Raw genomic sequence first — 18,247 nt, 5'->3', positions numbered from 1 at the left:
ATGGCGGAATATGCACCAAAAGCTGGTTTGCCAACCGCCATTAAACATCATAAGAAGAAGAAGAGTGAGGGCGCACTATTGTTAATCGTTCGTAAACCTCCACACCACAGCACCAGAGGAAGAGGCATCTACCATAAACACTGATGGAGTGAGGCTTGTTTTCATATCAAATGGTGAGCTGTTTCGTACATTTCAATAATGTTGTTTTAAACACATATAAGGTGTGCAGTATATGCTGTACATTGCAGGTTTTTGCCACTTGCTGTCCGTAAAGCTTTGTCATAATATCATGCGCTCTGCTCTCAGTGCACTTACACCGCTCTTTTCAAGTGTAACACCTTTGAGCTCTAACGTTAAATTAATATAATTTAACGGAGTATTTCTGTTAAAAGCATAGAAGGCTGCTCTGGCCAAGATTATTATTTCCAAAGTAGTCCAGTTTCCGCCTAATACAAGTTCTGCTGCCTGATCCTATACCCTAATATAGACTCTTTTCTGGTTTAATGACTTGAATGAAGTAAAACAATTGAAAGCGGGGGGAAAATCTCATTGTGAATTCTCTAGTTCATGATGGCCACAATCATTGGCACCCAATTATTGCAAAGTCCTTTTCCCAAGATAACAGTTCTGAGTTCTCCTATAATGCCTGAAAAGTTTGGAGAACACCTGATAAGAGATCATAGACCATTCCTTCATACAGAATCTCTCCAGATCCTTCAGATTCACAGCTCCATGTTGGTTCTTCTTCTTTTCAGTTCACCCAACTCATCTTCTATATTGTTCAGGTCAGGGAACTGGAATGGCCCATTATAAGATTTCTAGCATGGACAGTCAGTTTTTAATTTTTTTATCTGTTGGTATTTAATTGAATCCATGATGCCATGTATCTGAACAAGATGTCCAGGACCTCCAGCAAAAATATAGACCCACAACATTAAAGATACAGAAGTATATTTCATTGTAAACATAGGGTACTTTTTACTCCTGTGTGAACCAAACCCATCTTGAGTGTTTGCTGCTAAAAAGCTCATTTTTTAGTTTTATCTGACCATAGAATCCAGTCCTGTTTGAAGTTCCAGTAGTTTCTGGCAAATTAATGTGTTGGAGTTTGTTTTCGGTTGAGAGCATTTTCTTTTCTGGATTTTTCTTTTTCTTGAAACCCTCCCAAAAAAAATGTTTTTGAGGCTTTCTAACCCCAAGACTTAACAGAGTCAGTCACTTTTTGATTTTTTATCTGTTGGTATTTGATAGAATCAAAGATGCCATGTGTCTAAACAAGATGTCCAGGACCTCCAGCAGAAATATAGGCCCACAACATTAAAAATACAGCCGTATATTTCATTGTACACATGGGGTACTTTTTATCCCTGTGTTCACCAAACCCATCTTGAGTGTTTGCTGCTAAAAAGCTCATTTTTTAGTTTTATCTGACCATAGAATCCAGTCCTGTTTGAAGTTCCAGTAGTTTCTGGCAAATTAATGTGTTGGAGTTTGTTTTCGGTTGAGAGCATTTTCTTTTCTGGATTTTTCTTTTTCTTGAAACCCTCCCAAAAAAAATGTTTTTGAGGCTTTCTAACCCCAAGACTCAACTGTTTTCTGCAATTCTCAAGCTGTGATCTCAAGTCTTTGGCCGCTCAAACTCTCCTCCTTGCCTTGCTTTAAGACAATATAGACATATGTCCTCTTCCATTGGGGATTTTCAATGCTTTAGCTATTTTCTTACAGCCACTTCCTAATTAGTGAAGCTTAACAATCTTTTGCTGCACATCAGAACTATATTCTTTGGTTTTTCTCATTGTGATGAATGATTAAGGGAATTTGGACTCTGTATTACCTCATATTTATACTCCTGTGAAATAGAAAAGTCATGGCTGTATAATTTAATGTTCCTAGTTACCCTGGTGTGCAAAAAAAATGGAAATATTTGAAACATCAATTGGATAAACAATGCAGATTTATTTTCACAGCCTTGATCATATTTACCAAGGGTACCAACAATTCTGACCACGACTGTGTACATATAAATAAGGCAAGACGTCACATTTTGGTGTCTATCAAATTAAATTTATAAAAGTTATTTTATATACATAGAAAGCATATTAAATACCAGTATAGTGTCTGCTTTAATGTTGATTTTAAAATGTCAAATGTAATTAAAAAAAAAAATTTTTCAAAATATGGGTGAAATAATGTTCCATCATCATTCAGTGTAACAGATATATTTATTATATTAAGCTATATCGTATTATATATCAAAGTGAGGTGAAGGAGCATTGTGCATGTTTCACTTCTTCTTTTTTTTTTTTTTTATTTAAGAAGAGTTCAGTGCGCCTAAACAGAAAGAGGAAGAATGTGCTAAACATAGCTGGGAAAAGTAATTGACAGATGAGAAAAACAAATACAGAGACATGGGAAAAATAGGTGAGTACACACTAAACACTTGAGGAGATGCCTCTACTTACACTAAGACTATTACCAGTGGTAAAATTCATTAGAAAATATGTTGTCAAATTCTATGAAAAGATCCTCAGTGCGCAAATTGTGTGTTCCTTCTCATACACTAAATGATCCCAAAGGTACTGTTGGACAAATTCATTCTTCAGTCCCAGAACAAGGAGAGCCTCCTTTGAAAAAACACAGAGCTCAGAGGTAATCTTCAATAAAAGTAATATTAAAGCAGACAGACTGAAATAAATCAGTGTTTGTGTTTCATGTGATACACTAACAAAAATTCACTGTCTCTTTTGGACAGACCAAACGAACTAGGGGAAGAGTCTGCAAATGGAGATAAGATGCAGCAGCCACCAAAAGCAAACTCCACAAGCATATCAGACCATGAAGGTATTTGTTGACTGACTGTAGTGTACAGCACTCTGTGTTTGTCTCTTTAGCCTCAGGCAAACTACACATCTACTGAGAAAATGTCACACTCTGTTTACTTTTGAATTACTGAACAGTGCTGTCAACTCTAGATCTGCAAATTTTAACTTATTGTGTACCCGGTTTTAACCTAATCAAGATCTTCTACGCATTGAGCTACTATATTTCTCTAATATTTTGAACGAATAACACAGCAGCGGTGCATCTCGTGGGCTAGACTAACAAAACATTAAAATGCAACGTCACTTACATCATCACCGCATCTCGCGCACCACTGATGACGCTCCTAATATTCGATTCGATTCAAATGCAAATGTTTATTTTAAATTAGACTAATATTCATTTTTTATTATCTCCTCATCACAGGCAGGCACAGTGACAGCACTCAATTCAGCATGTGTTTGTGTGAGCTGTCTGCGTCACTCATAGCACATGCCTATATCATGCGCTATATCGAACATTTTTTATATCGTTATCGATGAAGGTGTACCGAAGGTGTACCATCGATAAATATCGATACCGTTTTATCGCCCAGGCCTAATTTGACACTTAATACATTTCAGTGACCCTCAGAAAAATGTAACACATATTAATACGTGTTTAGTTGTGCTGTTTAGTAAGATTTTTTTAATGTTTTTGAAAGAAGTGTTTTATCCTCACTAAGGCTGCATTTATTTGATTAAAATACAGTAAAAAAAAATGTTTTCTGTTATGCCAAAGCTGAATTTTCAGCAGCCATTACTCTAGTCTTAAAGGGGTCATGAACAGAGAAATCAAAATTCCCTTGATCTTTTGACATATAAGAGGACGTTGTACTATTAAAAACATCAAAATCATCAAAAGTTTCAGAACTCAATAGGGCTTTTCACACTTGAATTTGTTAACCCTGGGTCATCATAAACCCTGGATAAATGGAATCCTGGGTTATCTGTAATCACGTTTCACACTGCTCATACCAGAGATCGTCTTACTAGTATAATATACTTAACTGTTAATCCTGGGTATTCAGTAACAGACATTTCATACTGTACATTCCTAAAGCCCGGGTTAACGTTCTTATTTGCATATTTGTGGTGTCACTCTCACTGATTGGACGAACAGCAGGCAACCTGTTTACATGGCTTTTCCCGCGTCTTGCCAGTTATTAAAAAAAATGTCGCCGCGTAGGTCTAGCCATTTTAAGAATAATACCGTCGCCTCACCACTCCAGTTTACATGCTTTCCGTCTTTTGACATTTCTTACTTTTCTCTCATCGGCTGCTGTTTACACGACGCGCGCTTCCTGTTACTGACTTGACATGAGCCTCGCTGCTCATTTTCTGATTGGCTGTCTGTTGCCAAGCGTCCAGCAGCAGCAAGCAAACACCGTTCCGTTTCACACTGAACAAACTTAGCACCACAATGAGGGGTTAACACCGCAAATGCAGTGCTAACCCTGCTCCGGAGCAGGGTTTCATAACCCAGGGTAAAAAGCAGTGCTAACACCGCTTTCAAATTACAGGTGTGAAACGTTTCTTTACCCGGGGTTAAAAGCAGTGTTTAGAATGACGATAACCCGGGGTTAAGCGCAGTGTGAAAAGCCTTAAAATGTTCTTGTTGGTCTAAAAACAGTGTATATTGAAGCCAATCTGCCAAAACGACAGCTTGTGGAATGTGCCACCCTATGATGTAATAGTGTAGTTAAACCACCTCTGCAGAAGATGATCAACGCCTACTTCTACATTGCTGCCTGTTTAGCCCCGCCCACCGTTTTGCGCATGTAGTGAAAGGCAGCAACCCCAGATCTGTGCAGAAACCAAACAATAAAGATGCTAACTGAAGACAACAAGATGCTGTGCAGTGTCAAGTTGTGGAAAAACAGTCTTTGCATCGCCTTCCTTCTGATCCCAATGTTAGGAAAAAATGGATTAACTTTATATGAAGTTCCAGACCTCATCAGTAAGAACTTGGTATTTTGTTCACTTCATTTTACCACAGATTCGATTACAAACAAGGCACAATTTCGATGCAGGATTTTCAGAAAGATTGACACTGAAAGACGATGCTGTCAACGTTGCCCCGCGATTTATATGAAGTTCCAGACCTCATCAGTAAGAACTTGGTATTTTGTTCACTTCATTTTACCACAGATTCGATTACAAACAAGGCACAATTTCGACGCAGGATTTTCAGAAAGATTGACACTGAAAGACGATGCTGTCAACGTTGCCCCGCGTCTTATATTAATAAAATAGCCTAGATACTAGATCGCTACATTATATTCCTCCTCAGCAAAGAGGTCAAATATTGCGCTGCAAAGAGAAATACTAGTTTTAACTTGTCTATAACTTGGCAAATGACCACGGAATAAGCGGGATAATCAATGGCTTGCCGTGCATTAAAGGATTTTAAATGCACTTCGCGGAGGCTTCGCGTCAGGTGGTTCTTTGCCTCCACGTCGTTCATTTAAACTCCTTTAATGCACGGCAAGCTGTTGATTATCTCTTACTTAATTTCTTTAACGCATCCTTGCTGAATAAAATATGAATTTGACTGCAGACTTTTAAATGCAAGACTTTTAGTATCGCTTACCATCCTTGTCTGTGTAAAGCTGTATCCAGTCAGCTTCTGATGTAACTATTTGTAAAACACTGTTTACATGAAGCCCCACCCATAGGAGTTATATCATAACAAGACATTATCCACTTTGCAAAGAACTCCACCTCAACTTAATCAATAAGAGCTTATATTGTATTGAACCTGGAATACTTGTTTAATAAGAGCTGTCGTTCAGGTGCAGGGTGTTGGTACGTCTCTGAAGGTGACCATCCAGCGTAGCAGTGAGAGTCGAGCCTTCAGCACTTCACCTGAAGAGACGGCAGCAGGTGCAGGCCATGGGGGCGAGAAACAGAGAAGCAAACACACAGTTAAATTCACCTGCTACATTTGCAACATCACCTGTACTGACCAGCAAGTAAGACTTGACTGTACATTACTGAGGAGAGGAGTCGGTTGATCATTGTGTTTAGTGAGGTGTTTTACCTCCGCAGGGCTTCCAGTCTCACATGACGAGTTTAGATCATCAGCAGCGTATGATGGAAATCCAGTGTCTGAGCAACACCTGTCTGGCCACACTGTTACCACACACCCAGCAGTCCCTGCAGGGTACAAACAGGTAGGTGATGCTCTCCGTGCATTAGAGGTGTAGTGTGTACGTTTCAGTGTCTGAGCAACACCTGTCTGGCCACACTGTTACCACACACCCAGCAGTCCCTGCAGTGTACAAACAGGTAGGTGATGCTCTCCGTGCATTAGAGGTGTAGTGTGTACGTTCAGCGTAGTTATTAGTATAAACAAATAATTTAACACTGTCAGAACGGTTTTGAGTCTGTGACAGTCAGATACCCAAGATAAGGAAGGAAACATTTAAAAATCTACTTTAAAACACTTCTCTAATCTTTGTTTTTATGTTGCTTTCATATATTTTTGAGAATTGTTTTTTTACTATTTCTTAAAAAAAATGTGATACTTTATACACCTCTGAAAACATAGTTATGTATCTTTATACACCTCTGAAAATATAGTTATGTATATTATATTGCATTTCTGTCAATAGATCGATGTAAATATTACACATTGCACCTTTAATGACTCTAAACATAGTATGGAAGCCTGTTTCTGCCACCGAATAACAAATTTAAAAAGGTAATTGCAATTTTTTATCTCACAATTCTGACTTTTTTTCTCGCAATTGCGAGTTATAAAGTCAGAATTGTGAGATATAAACTTGCAGTTCTGAGAAACAGTCAAAATTCCAACTTTTTTTTTTCTCAGAATTGCCCGTTTATATCTCGCAATTTTAACTTTCTCAGAATTGCACGTTAATAGCACACAATTGCGAGTTACAGTAGCTTTCATATATTTTTGAGAATTGTTTTTTTACTATTTCTTAAAAAAAATGTGATACTTTATACACCTCTGAAAACATAGTTATGTATATTATATTGCATTTCTGTCAATAGATCGATGTAAATATTACACATTGCACCTTTAATGACTCTAAACATAGTATGGAAGCCTGTTTCTGCCACCGAATAACAAATTTAAAAAGGTAATTGCAATTTTTTATCTCACAGTTCTGACTTTTTTTCTCGCAATTGCGAGTTATAAAGTCAGAATTGTGAGATATAAACTTGCAGTTCTGAGAAACAGTCAAAATTCCAATTTTTTTTTTCTCAGAATTGCCCGTTTATATCTCGCAATTTTAACTTTCTCAGAATTGCAAGTTAATAGCACACAATTGCGAGTTACAGTATTAAGGCAGAATTGTGAGAAATCCCATTTCTGAGAACATATTCATTTTCCCCCTCAGAATCTGGCTTTATAACTTTTTTCAAGTCAGAATTGCGAGAAAAAAAGTCAGAATTGTGAGATACAAACTCGTATTTGCGAGAAAAAAGTCAGAATTGCAAGTTTGGATTAAAGTCAGAATTGTGAGACAAAAACTCACAATCACTTTTTTTTTTTTATTCAGTGGCGGAAACAGGCTTCCATAACATAGTGTATCAAGTAAAATGCGGCAAAATCTTTTTCTTGCACTTTTATTTTCTTGTTGTGTTTTATATGTTTTATAATAGTTTATTTTTATTCTACCATAGTTTATTTTTTGGTTAATCACAAGCAAATTTTGATTTCAATGCATCTTTACTGAATAAAACTTTCTTTAAAGAAAATCAACTGACCCCAAATTTACAGTAATTTGTATGTCACTCGCATTAAAGTATTCCATCATTGCCTATTGTTAAAAACAAATGACTGCACAACACTATTTAGAACACAATTGTTGTTTGCTCTGTAATAGAGAGAGACGGGTGGGTCATCAGCGCTGGTGTCCAACCTGCCAGTCTCATTTTTCTGGTGACCTCATCGAGCATAGACGAACTAAGAAACACAAGGTGACCTTAACATTAATAAAACAAATACCACCAAATCTAATCGCTATATATGTATGAGTATATGTGGAAATATCCACATATACTTGAGGGGCAGAGTTTGATTGTATGAAAATGCTATGTCTTGTCTCCTCATTAGATGGCAAAAGTATCCTCGAGACCTTTCTGTACCCTGTGTGAGCGCTACTTTAGGACTCCTCGCAAGTTTGTTGAGCATATGAAGTCTCCTGAGCACAAACAGAGGGTTGAGGAGGTTTGTAGGTATTTTAATCTAAAATGTTTTAAATGAAATTGAATACAGCTTATTTATTTCAACATTTGTTACAGTTGAGAAACGAGGGTGACCCAGAGGTTATGGAGGAGCTCATAACAGTGGATGCTGTTGGCTGCTTTGAAGGGGAAGATGATTATGAAGAGGATAGAAATGAAGAAGAGATTGCAGTGTTTGAGAAGGTTAGTTGCATTACATCATGTGCTTTTCTAAATTAGAGTCCCTTTTGGAGTTTTTTTTTATTTATTTGAATTTTGTTCATAGCATCCTGGTCATAGGGATATGGCTTTAGAAGAGACGGCTGATTATGAGGCATATGATCCAGACACACAGTATGGTGAGTTCTGGACTTTAACCACTTCTCTAGAGTAGTCTGTCAAAGAATAGTTTGTGAGTAAGTTCATCTGACAGACCTGACTGCTTTCTGACCCTTAGGCACTAGTTTTGTGGTCCCTGTCGCTGGTTTCCTCTGTAAGCTGTGTCATAAATTCTACCACTTTGAGTCTTCTGCTCGGGAAACTCACTGCAAGTCTCTTATGCACTTCCAGAACTTACAGGTGAGGAAAATGATGGAATTTGAAATGAATTTATGTGTCAAGGCAAATCTGAAATCAGTGATACTACAATAATAGCCTGGTGTAAAAGTGGTAGATCTTTCAAATAATGTAATGGCTGGTCAGATTGTGATTACTTACACACAGTCAAAACTCAAATGTGAATTTTGAAGCTGTTGTAATTTTTTTTTAAACTACATCAGTTAAAAAGTTTGAGGTCAGTAAGATTTTGTACTGTTTTTGAAATAAAATCTCTTGTGCTCACACCTGTTTTGATTGAAATACAGTAAAAAAACATAATATTGTGAAATACCTTCTACTATTTAAAATACCTGTTTTCTGTTTTAATATATTTTAATTTAAAATGTAATTTATTCCATTACTCCAGTGTTCAGTGTCACATGATCCTTCAGAAATCATTCAAATATGATGATTTAGTTCTCAAAAAAAAACATTTCTTATTATTAATGCTGAAAACACTACCATTCAAACGTTTGGGATAAGAGGAAAATAAGAAGAAATTAATACTTTTATTCAGAAAAGATTAATTAAATTGATCAAATGCAACAATAAAGACGTTTAAAATGTTAAAAAAAGGGTTTCTATTGTAAATAACTACTGTTCTTTTGAACTCTATGTTCAGTAAAGCATTCTTAAAAATGTTTCACTATTTTCCACAAAAATAAATCTGCAAAATTTCAGTTTAATTCAATAAGAGCCAATAATAACTGAGCATATAATCAGCATATTAGAATTTTTAAAGGATCACTGTGACACTGAAGACTGGAGTATCACAGGAATACATACAGAAATAAATTACATTTAAAAAAAATATATTCATATTGAATTCATTATTTGCAAGTTATATTTTAAATAATATGAGTAATATTTCACGATATTACTGTTTTGCTGTACTTTTGTTCAAATAAATGCCTTGGTGAGCATAAAATACTTTTTTTTTTTTTTAAATAACTGACGGGTGGTAGTGAATATTTTGACATTATGTCTGAACAGCTCTGTATGATGGTCTGATCAGATGGTCCATTGAACGTAATGCAGCTAAAATACTGAGAAATATATCTGTAAATAATGCAGAAGGAATTTTTAAACAAAAAAAGTGAATTCAGTGCCAAATGCTCAGATTAGTATTTGATTTTCAGAAACACGATGCTCTGAAAATGCAGAAGAAGCCACCTCAGGATGACTGTGAGAGTGATGTGTCATGTAGCAGCCTGATGAGCGACCCTCGGTGCCTGGAGCTCACTGCTTCCTGTGCCAATGACAGCAGCCAAGCAGATCTCAACAGACCACACATCAATTTCTCAAGAGAGCGCTTACACTCGAGGAAGCTTAAGCCATCTAAGAGACCTCACAAATCCAAGTCTCCATGCTCAAAACACTTTGGAGCTCCACAGAAGCCCGCCGTGGTCATGAAGCACTTAATATGTACTCCACACTGTGGCTCAGGGTCAAGCCGAGAGTCACACTGCCAAGAACTACAGCACACAGAATCTGTGTCCGGTGAAAAAGAAAAGACATCCTGTGACCCTGTGCATTACTCAGAAGAGCAAGAAAATGTGAGCTCAACACCCACAAACAGTTCGTGTCATGCATCACAGTCGAACTCAAAGGAGAACGCAATCAATTGAGGTTATATCAAAAGAGACAGTTGGCAAAGACTGAACAAAAATATTCTTCATGTTCATAGGAGTTCATCGAGTGTTTCAGGGAAATTTGTGAAGAAAACGTGAGAGGAAATGATGCTACTTTCAAAAAATGTAAGAAATAAATACATAAATATTGTAATTCTCATTTCCTTTCATTAAATTGTATTTTATATATAATTATAAATAATTGTTGAACAACAGTTTATTCATCTAGGTTGGTGTTGTTACTTGAGCTGCAATTATTTGTTAATTCTTATTCATCATAACTATTGTTAATATACAGTAACTTAAGGTATTTTTCAGCACCTCCATTTAACATCGTTTGGGAAAAGGAAGTAAAAACATTCATTTCCACAATTAATGTCCAAATCTAGAACAGATTTCTTGATTAAAATGCACACAAATCTTGTCCATTGCCCATTTTTCTTTCTTTCTTAATAAGAAAAGCTTCTAGTGTTATAGACCAGTAATAGTAATAAAAGTATTACAAATATAGGACTAAAGTTTCCATATACAATTTGGACAAGGTTGTGGACATTATTATGAATCTGGGTATAATCTCCCTCATGACCCCCATCTTGAAAATGTGGTGACATCTATAGTGACAATGTAGTTAATTATTTATTTATTTGCAACCTTGTACTCGGATAAAAAAGGCAGTCTATGAAAATGTATGTCATTACAGACAGAGTAGACTGTTGGTCACAGCTCGAGCTCTCTACTCTGGCTGCATCAGTACACGTGGCATGCAGATACATGTGTGTCCTACAGGCGGCGACAGAACGAACTGCATTGCATTATGGGGCGGAGATGGCATTCTAGTACACAGACAGACGACGGCAAAGCAAGGCTAGTGCGAGACCTGTAACACTCCTGCGAGCGGACATAGATATCGATTAAAAGCACACAAACAAGCCAAGGTGTCCTGCAGACTGGAATCGGCTCTCGGATTTTGGTGACATGGCCCAAAATGATTTGATGAGCAACGCGGAGGACGTGGCGGATCAGGTAAGAGAACAGAAGGCCCTGCCAGCCAACTTACACAGTAACGTTAAATCACGGAGACCACTCTTCTGTACTAAAGAAATGCTCTCTAAGTTCAGGAAAGTCCATGTCTGCGTGTATAGTTTCGTCTTGTTTGTTTGGCTGCAAATGAGGTTTGTTTATTGACTAAATTCTAGTCTTGTGACTAGAAGGACTGAAGTAACGTTACTAGCGAAACTGTTCAGAAAAACTGCTTTGGCTGCTTTCGTGTACCAATATTTAACATGTATAACTATTAAAGATATATAAGTACATATACTTTATTTCTGTGAACCCAAAATGTTTGAATGGCATACAAACTTTATCCTCGAATCGTTTTCATCAGTTTCTAAAAACATCTGTTCATCTGATGAAACAAGAGTGTATGTTACTCCTAATACCCAACATAAAAGATGACTGATTAGAAAAATATGGTTTTGTTTTCCATATGCAATAGGAAATGACCAGCAGGACATTCATCTGATGGCTTTATGTTGTTTACATATCAGAATATGCATAATTTGCAGGATTATTGGATGTGTTTGGGGCCCTTTTTTCGTGCTGTTCTTGTTTTGGGCTTATTAATAGAAATCAACTTTATAAATCTGTAATTATGTGGGTGTAAACTGAGTTGTGAGTGTTTTATCAAGGCTGAAACAAGGCCATCACTGTCATCAGCATCTCAGCTTATTTATTTATGGCCTAATTTTCAAAGTCATTAAGTTGATTAAACCCCAGCCAATGACAGCTATCTTCAATTATTAAGCGTAGTTTTATCACACAGCAACAGGAACAATATTAAAATTCCCATTTTTGGTTCATACAACTCTCATTCAGCAATCCTGCCTTTTATAACATGTAACAGAAGGCAAATCCTGTACTCTTCGATATTCATGTGCTGCTTGGAAACAAGTCAAATACCCTCCAGGCACACAGACTGCGAGTAAGGTATTGACACACAGGCAGACATTGGCCCTGAGATCTCTTCCCATTCATTTGGTCTTGCTTGTTACTTGTTGAATGCTGATTGGCCCGTTTTCTTCTTAGTGCTGATGTGGATCGTCTGGGGGCGGGGCTTAGCAGAGGCCGGTGTCAAAGCTCACATAAGAGTGTTGAGTTAATCACCAGCTGCTTTAGAGAGTGTTATTATGAAACCCTGCCATGTATTGACAAAATCTATGCATTTTAGTATTCCTGCAATTTGCTTATTTTCATTCACAAATAACATAATTCTATAATCTACCACTGGCATTTACAAGCAGATTATGAATTCTTACTTTCATTTTAACAAGCTAGCTCATGTTACAGGGTTAAGCAATGAGAATATAATATCCTGTACTCTTCCTGGAAGAGTAAATTGTGTTGTCTTTATCCTTCCCTGTACATTTCTATTCAACACCTGTTGCATTAGGAAGTGGAAAAGGTGTATTACTAGTACACCACAGTGATATTTAAATGCTTGAGACGTGCTCATAAGTCATCAGTTGCAAATGGATGTGCTTTTGGCCACCTCTGCTCTGATATTGACTGAAAATGTGGGGGAAAAGTGAAAAGGGTATTTGGAGCTCAGAGGTTGAACATTAAGCAGCATTCATTTGAAGGGCTGCTTCAGCACTTACTTGAAGTAATATGACGCTTGTGTAAATCTAAACCATTCACACTAGGATGGATTTATGTCTTTTTAGTTTTTTGCTTTTTGTTTGACATCTGTAAGTAGATATTAAAATAGCTTTCTAATTGCATAAATCTGTGCTAGGCTATAATAAATAATATCCTTTGTTGACTTGCATTACTGATCAAAAGATTTTTTTTATGTTTTTGAAAGAAGTTTCTAATGCTCATCAGGACCTCATTTATTTGAACAAGAATACAGTAAAACAATAATATAGTGAACTTTTTATTACAATTTGAAATAACAGGTTTTTTAAAATATCATTTATTCCTGTGATGGAAAAGATTAATGTTCAGCAGCCGTCACTCCAGTCTTCAGTGTCACATGATCCTTCAGAAATCATTCCAATATGTGGATTTGCTGCTCCAGAAACATTTCTTAATATTAACAATGTTGAAAGCAGTTGTGCTGCTTCATATTTTTGTGAACCCAAAATGCTTGAAATGGCTGTAAAATATAAATCATTTGTAGCATGAATGTCTTTACAGTCACTTTTGATGAGTTGAATGTATCCTTGCTGATTAAAAGTATGAATTTCTTTTAAAAAGTTGATCTCAAACCTTTTGAATGGTAATATATCACAACATGGTCCTTTATGCTGACCTAGGATGTGTTCTCTAATTGAAGTCTATGCACATGATCATAAAGCTGTGCCTTTTTCATCAGTAATTATTGCCTTAAAATATAGACATGTTCAGAATGACATTGCATATTTATTATTTGTGTTTGCTAAGGCAAGCATTACTATTGCTGCTGCATATACACCTAAAGTTGGGGGTTTTCATATCTTTGTCTTTTTGTTCATCTCTAGTTCCTTCGAGTGACGAAGCAGTATCTGCCCCACATAGCGCGTCTGTGTCTGATTAGCACGTTCTTGGAGGACGGCATTCGCATGTGGTTCCAGTGGAGTGAGCAGAAAGAATATATTGAGACGACGTGGGGATGTGGCTTCTTCCTGGCCACACTGTTTGTTTTAATCAACTTACTCGGACAGCTGGGTAAGAAGTTTGTTCAAAGGAATTATCTCTGGTGACTTGGAACATCTTCAGATTTGTATATGGAATGTTTCATCTGTTTTACAGGTGGTTGTATACTGATCCTGAGCAGGAATTTTGTGCAGTATGCCTGCTTTGGATTATTTGGACTCATCGCCTTACAGGTGTGAGCATTCTGTTTGTGTTCTTTAAGATTGTAATTGGATGTTATCTTTGGTTAGGACTATAATTAAGTGAAACTGTTTAATTACAGTGCTGATCTTTATCTGTTCCAGACTGTTGCCTATAGCATTCTCTGGGACCCAAAGTTTTTGATGAGGTAAGTTCTTCGCAGGATAAGCTAGGAGTGAGTATATCATCCTGTGTTTTATGCTGTGATCTCTTGTTTCAGGAATTTGGCTCTGGGGGGAGGTCTGCTGCTGCTGCTTGCGGAGTCGCGCTCTGAGGGCAGGAGTATGTTTGCTGGGGTTCCCACTATGAGAGAGAGCTCTCCTAAACAGTACATGCAGCTGGGTGGCAGAGTCCTGCTGGTGCTTATGTTTATGACGCTGCTGCACTTTGATACAAGCTTCCTCTCGGTGAGCAAATATTCTCAGCATGGGAAATGGGTGAATCACATAGAAATCTCTAGGTTCAATTTCACAAATCAAAAGGAAAAAAATTAATGATATTGTGCAGGTTTAAAAATCTTTAGGATTAAGTTTTTTTTGTTTGTTTGTTTGTTTTTTGGTGACATTTTCATGACAATCTCTTCTGTAATGCTAGAAAATATTATTCTGATTACTATAATGCAGTCATGAAAATTGTCTGGGTAGCAGTTAAGTTTTTTTAAATTGACAGTCATTATTATTTTTAATTAACTAGAAGATTTTTAATCAAGAAAAGATGATAGTAATAATAATAATAATAATAGTACGTGTATATAATATATAATAAAATAATATCTTTGTATGAAAGAATTGTGTGAATGTATTTTATGAAAAAAATAATAGTATCAGTAATGAATGGCAATTATATATTATATGTTTCGAATTGTTCATATTAATTATTTAATGATATTTTACATGATTTAATTGTTTTCTATAATAAATTTGAAAATTATAAATTTATTTTTAAAAAGTTTGTAAATGTTTTGTAATATTATATTATAATATTGTAATATCTTTATATATCAATTTATTTAGCAGTCACTTTTGATCATTTTATGCATCATTGCTGAATGAATTTTATTCAGCATTCAATTTTATTTTAATATATGATATTTCTTTCCAAAAAAAAAAATCTAGCTGACCCCATACTTTTGAATGGTAAACTCTGTATATTGTTTAAAAAAATGAGTACTTTCTGCACTGATGCATTCATCAGGACATCATCCTTAGGATCGCAAACTAATCAAGGTCTTAATGTTAACATCGGCAGTTGCTTGTAAAAAAATATCTACTGAAATTGCATTTAGAATATTACAATTTCTCAAAATCACCTTTTTATACAAATGTTTTGCTTATCTTTCAACACTTTTTAGAATCAAGCTTAGAACTGGATTTAAGACTTCAATCAGCCCTGTTTTACATATGGCTGAATGTGGAATCATTATCGTTTATAGTTGGCCTTTTCTGGCTTTATAAATGTGCTCATAAACCACATCTTATGACTTGGCAGAACGTTTAAAAGTTTTTTAAAAATGCACTAATTCCAAATTTTTGAATGAACTATATTTGGAAACAAAACATTGATAATTTACCATATTGTGTAGCTGATGCATTGCAATTCACAGCTATAGTAATGATTATATTGTAATCATCCATTTCACCACTAGAGGTCAGACGTGACCAGGCTTTCTGTAGACTACGTGATTTCTGTAGTGTTAAATTTAGTTGCCTGTGTCACAGTTTCACATTAGTCTGGTGTCTCTCTGACTTTTTCTAATGTGTCTGTGTTTGGTTTTAGATCTTGCAGAACCTGGTGGGCACAGCACTTATTGTTCTGGTAGCAATCGGTTTCAAGACTAAACTAGCCGCCCTAACCCTGGTCATCTGGCTGCTGGTGATCAACGTGTACTTCAACGCTTTCTGGACCATACCAGCCTACAAGCCCATGCACGACTTCCTCAAGTACGACTTCTTCCAGACCACATCGGTGATCGGAGGCCTTCTGCTGGTAGTAGCACTAGGTCCAGGTGGAGTGTCCATGGATGAGAAGAAGAAAGAGTGGTGAGACAGGACTGATCTCAAACGGCTCACTCAGTAGTTTGCCCTTTGGCAACAGCTTTCACACAGAGCAGGTACACTACTTAGGGAGGAAAGAGCCAATTGAGACGTGGCCTCACAAACACCCCAGGACCAACAGAACGACCCGCTCTCCACATCTCATGCACTGTCTGTGTGTTCATCTTGCGTGCTTACTGAATTATTTTCACCAGCACTTTTAGACATATTAGTTTATCATATTTATTTTCTAAGGTTCAGGTCAGATTCTGTTATTTGAGAACCTCATTGAAAATCTGAAGCATCCGTGTTATAAAAGCTGCAACCATGTTGAAAAAATAACAAATTTATCTCCTTTGCCATCTTTCTCTGCCTTTTTATTTCGGTGCCAATTGCAAGTCAGCAAACCAAAGACACATCCTTCAGATATATATAAATCTTTCTTCTTTTAAGTTCATTTAAGCCATATAATTGATCACAAAATTAATTTGAAGTAAAATGGAAAGTTTATTTTTTTTTTGTCAGTTATTTTCCATGTGCTGTCTCTTTTGCACACTCAATGTGTCTTAAATGTGCCAATTTCTCCCCGTCAACAGGCTAAACATGTTCAAGAAGATTTCGCAAAGAGAGATTCCTATTTGTGAATATTTTCTGCCATTTCAAAGTAGTTAAATGTAAAGACAAAATGAAGACCGTTCCATTCCATTCTGAAGATTCATTGGCTTCTCATGTCTGTGTAAGAAGCTGTTAGTTTATTAGCGTGTTCGCTGTCTATCGTCAGGTCACTTTGACGTTTACAAAAAGTGAATTATAGTGTTTCTCGAAACAAGCAGAGAGTGAGATGACAATATTGAAACCCTGTGGTTTGTCAGACTCAGTGTTTACCCTCTTTGTACAAAAAATGACAGAAAAATAATGGTTTTCTAAGTGTTTTAAATATGTTTTGACATATAAAGGGAAAAGAAAAATGTCGTTGGTTGTTTAATTTTTTGTTTTTTATCTTTATTTTATTTTTAGTAATCAATAATAAAACTAGTGATTTTCAAAAACCAATCCTTTTGGTCTACATGACATGAAAACAGATGAATGGTCTTTGAAGGCGGTTGTCTAAATATAAAAAGAAGTAATGTTTGAGCTTTTATATACAAAACAGTGTTCATGTTAATGTCTCCCAGACCTTCACAACAAGCAGGAAGTCAAAAGACAATTTCCGCAAACATTCAACACAAAATGTGAAGTGGTCAGATTTTTTGTAGGCCTAATCTTTACAGATGTATTAGCCAACATTGCATGCTACAAGAAAGCTTGACATATTGGTGTACTACACTTATAAATATATTTTGAAATATATAAAAAAAATTTTTTAAAGAAAATCCTTATGAAGAAGTTATTTTCTGTAGCCTATCTGTCTGCAGATTCCTCCTTGAAAAACCCTCAAAAGGCAAAAATGTGACTGCGGAAAGTCTCCTTTGTGCATTAAATTATCTTGTACGTTTGTTACCAAGAGAACACATGACATGACAAATCGGCTGTCCTACCTAGACGACGTTTTGCTGTTAGCCAGTGTTTGAATCGAAGTGTTTGAGATAAAGCCTAGCAGGAAAAGCCTACAGGATCACCACAGAACTTCGATTCTGTCCCAGTCGCGGGTCATAAACGCTTTGTGATCGGCTGCGACGCGAAAAGGTGATTTCCACTACTACTTTTGTATCCTTTTCAGTTTAAGAATTTTTTATAGACTTTATAGAAATATTTAAGGTTTTACTGTAGCAATAATTACATTAACTGCCGTTATATGCCGCGGAAGATCTAAAGCAGTGGTCGCCAACCCGTCGATCTTTATCACTGTCCCAGTAGATCCCGAAAAATACAGTAAAATACGTACAAAAATGCATTACATTTCTGGGGTTATATTAATGTATCACTGAAGGGAACTGTCTTGAGAAAAGTTTCGATGGCAATGGCATTTTCTTCTGCGTATAAAGCGCAGCTCTGCTTTGTTTACAGCGGTAACGAAGGAAACGCGGTCGGTTCATAAGCAGTGTTGCCA

General features: G+C 36.3%; 2 protein-coding genes across 2 annotated transcripts; both read left to right on the top strand.

Annotated features, from left to right (window-relative positions):
* Positions 1-19: 19 nt before the first annotated feature.
* On the top strand, positions 20-10,402 carry LOC107665018 (cip1-interacting zinc finger protein-like). The gene is made up of 12 exons (XM_016455744.1): positions 20-173; positions 2,317-2,421; positions 2,577-2,649; positions 2,753-2,841; positions 5,643-5,833; positions 5,910-6,034; positions 7,721-7,814; positions 7,951-8,064; positions 8,139-8,264; positions 8,347-8,419; positions 8,518-8,639; positions 9,797-10,402. Exons 2-12 carry the CDS (start codon positions 2,409-2,411, stop codon positions 10,283-10,285), a joined length of 1,509 nt encoding a protein of 502 aa, XP_016311230.1. The 5' UTR covers positions 20-173; positions 2,317-2,408; the 3' UTR covers positions 10,286-10,402.
* A 614-nt stretch (positions 10,403-11,016) lies between these two features.
* LOC107665048 (surfeit locus protein 4-like) lies at positions 11,017-16,218 on the top strand. Its single transcript, XM_016455792.1, has 6 exons — positions 11,017-11,311; positions 13,810-13,996; positions 14,081-14,157; positions 14,269-14,312; positions 14,385-14,571; positions 15,941-16,218. Exons 1-6 carry the CDS (start codon positions 11,264-11,266, stop codon positions 16,205-16,207), a joined length of 810 nt encoding a protein of 269 aa, XP_016311278.1. The 5' UTR covers positions 11,017-11,263; the 3' UTR covers positions 16,208-16,218.
* The last annotated feature ends 2,029 nt before the right edge of the window (positions 16,219-18,247 follow it).

This window comes from Sinocyclocheilus anshuiensis, unplaced genomic scaffold (genome assembly GCF_001515605.1).
Source record: "Sinocyclocheilus anshuiensis isolate Anshui unplaced genomic scaffold, SAMN03320099.WGS_v1.1 scaffold399, whole genome shotgun sequence".
Classification (NCBI taxonomy): Eukaryota; Metazoa; Chordata; class Actinopteri; order Cypriniformes; family Cyprinidae; genus Sinocyclocheilus; species Sinocyclocheilus anshuiensis.
The sequence above is the reverse complement of the archived record's forward strand: the minus strand, read 5'-3'. Positions and strand labels throughout refer to the sequence as shown.

Coding starts and splice junctions, on each gene's coding strand:
- LOC107665048 (XM_016455792.1), top strand. CDS start 11,264: ATGGCCCAAAATGATTTGATGAGCAACGCGGAGGACGTGGCGGATCAG. Junction 11,312..13,809: donor CGGAGGACGTGGCGGATCAG/GTAAGAGAACAG, acceptor GTTCATCTCTAG/TTCCTTCGAGTGACGAAGCA. Junction 14,313..14,384: donor GACCCAAAGTTTTTGATGAG/GTAAGTTCTTCG, acceptor CTCTTGTTTCAG/GAATTTGGCTCTGGGGGGAG.
- LOC107665018 (XM_016455744.1), top strand. Junction 2,650..2,752: donor AAAAAACACAGAGCTCAGAG/GTAATCTTCAAT, acceptor TCTTTTGGACAG/ACCAAACGAACTAGGGGAAG. Junction 7,815..7,950: donor GACGAACTAAGAAACACAAG/GTGACCTTAACA, acceptor TCTCCTCATTAG/ATGGCAAAAGTATCCTCGAG.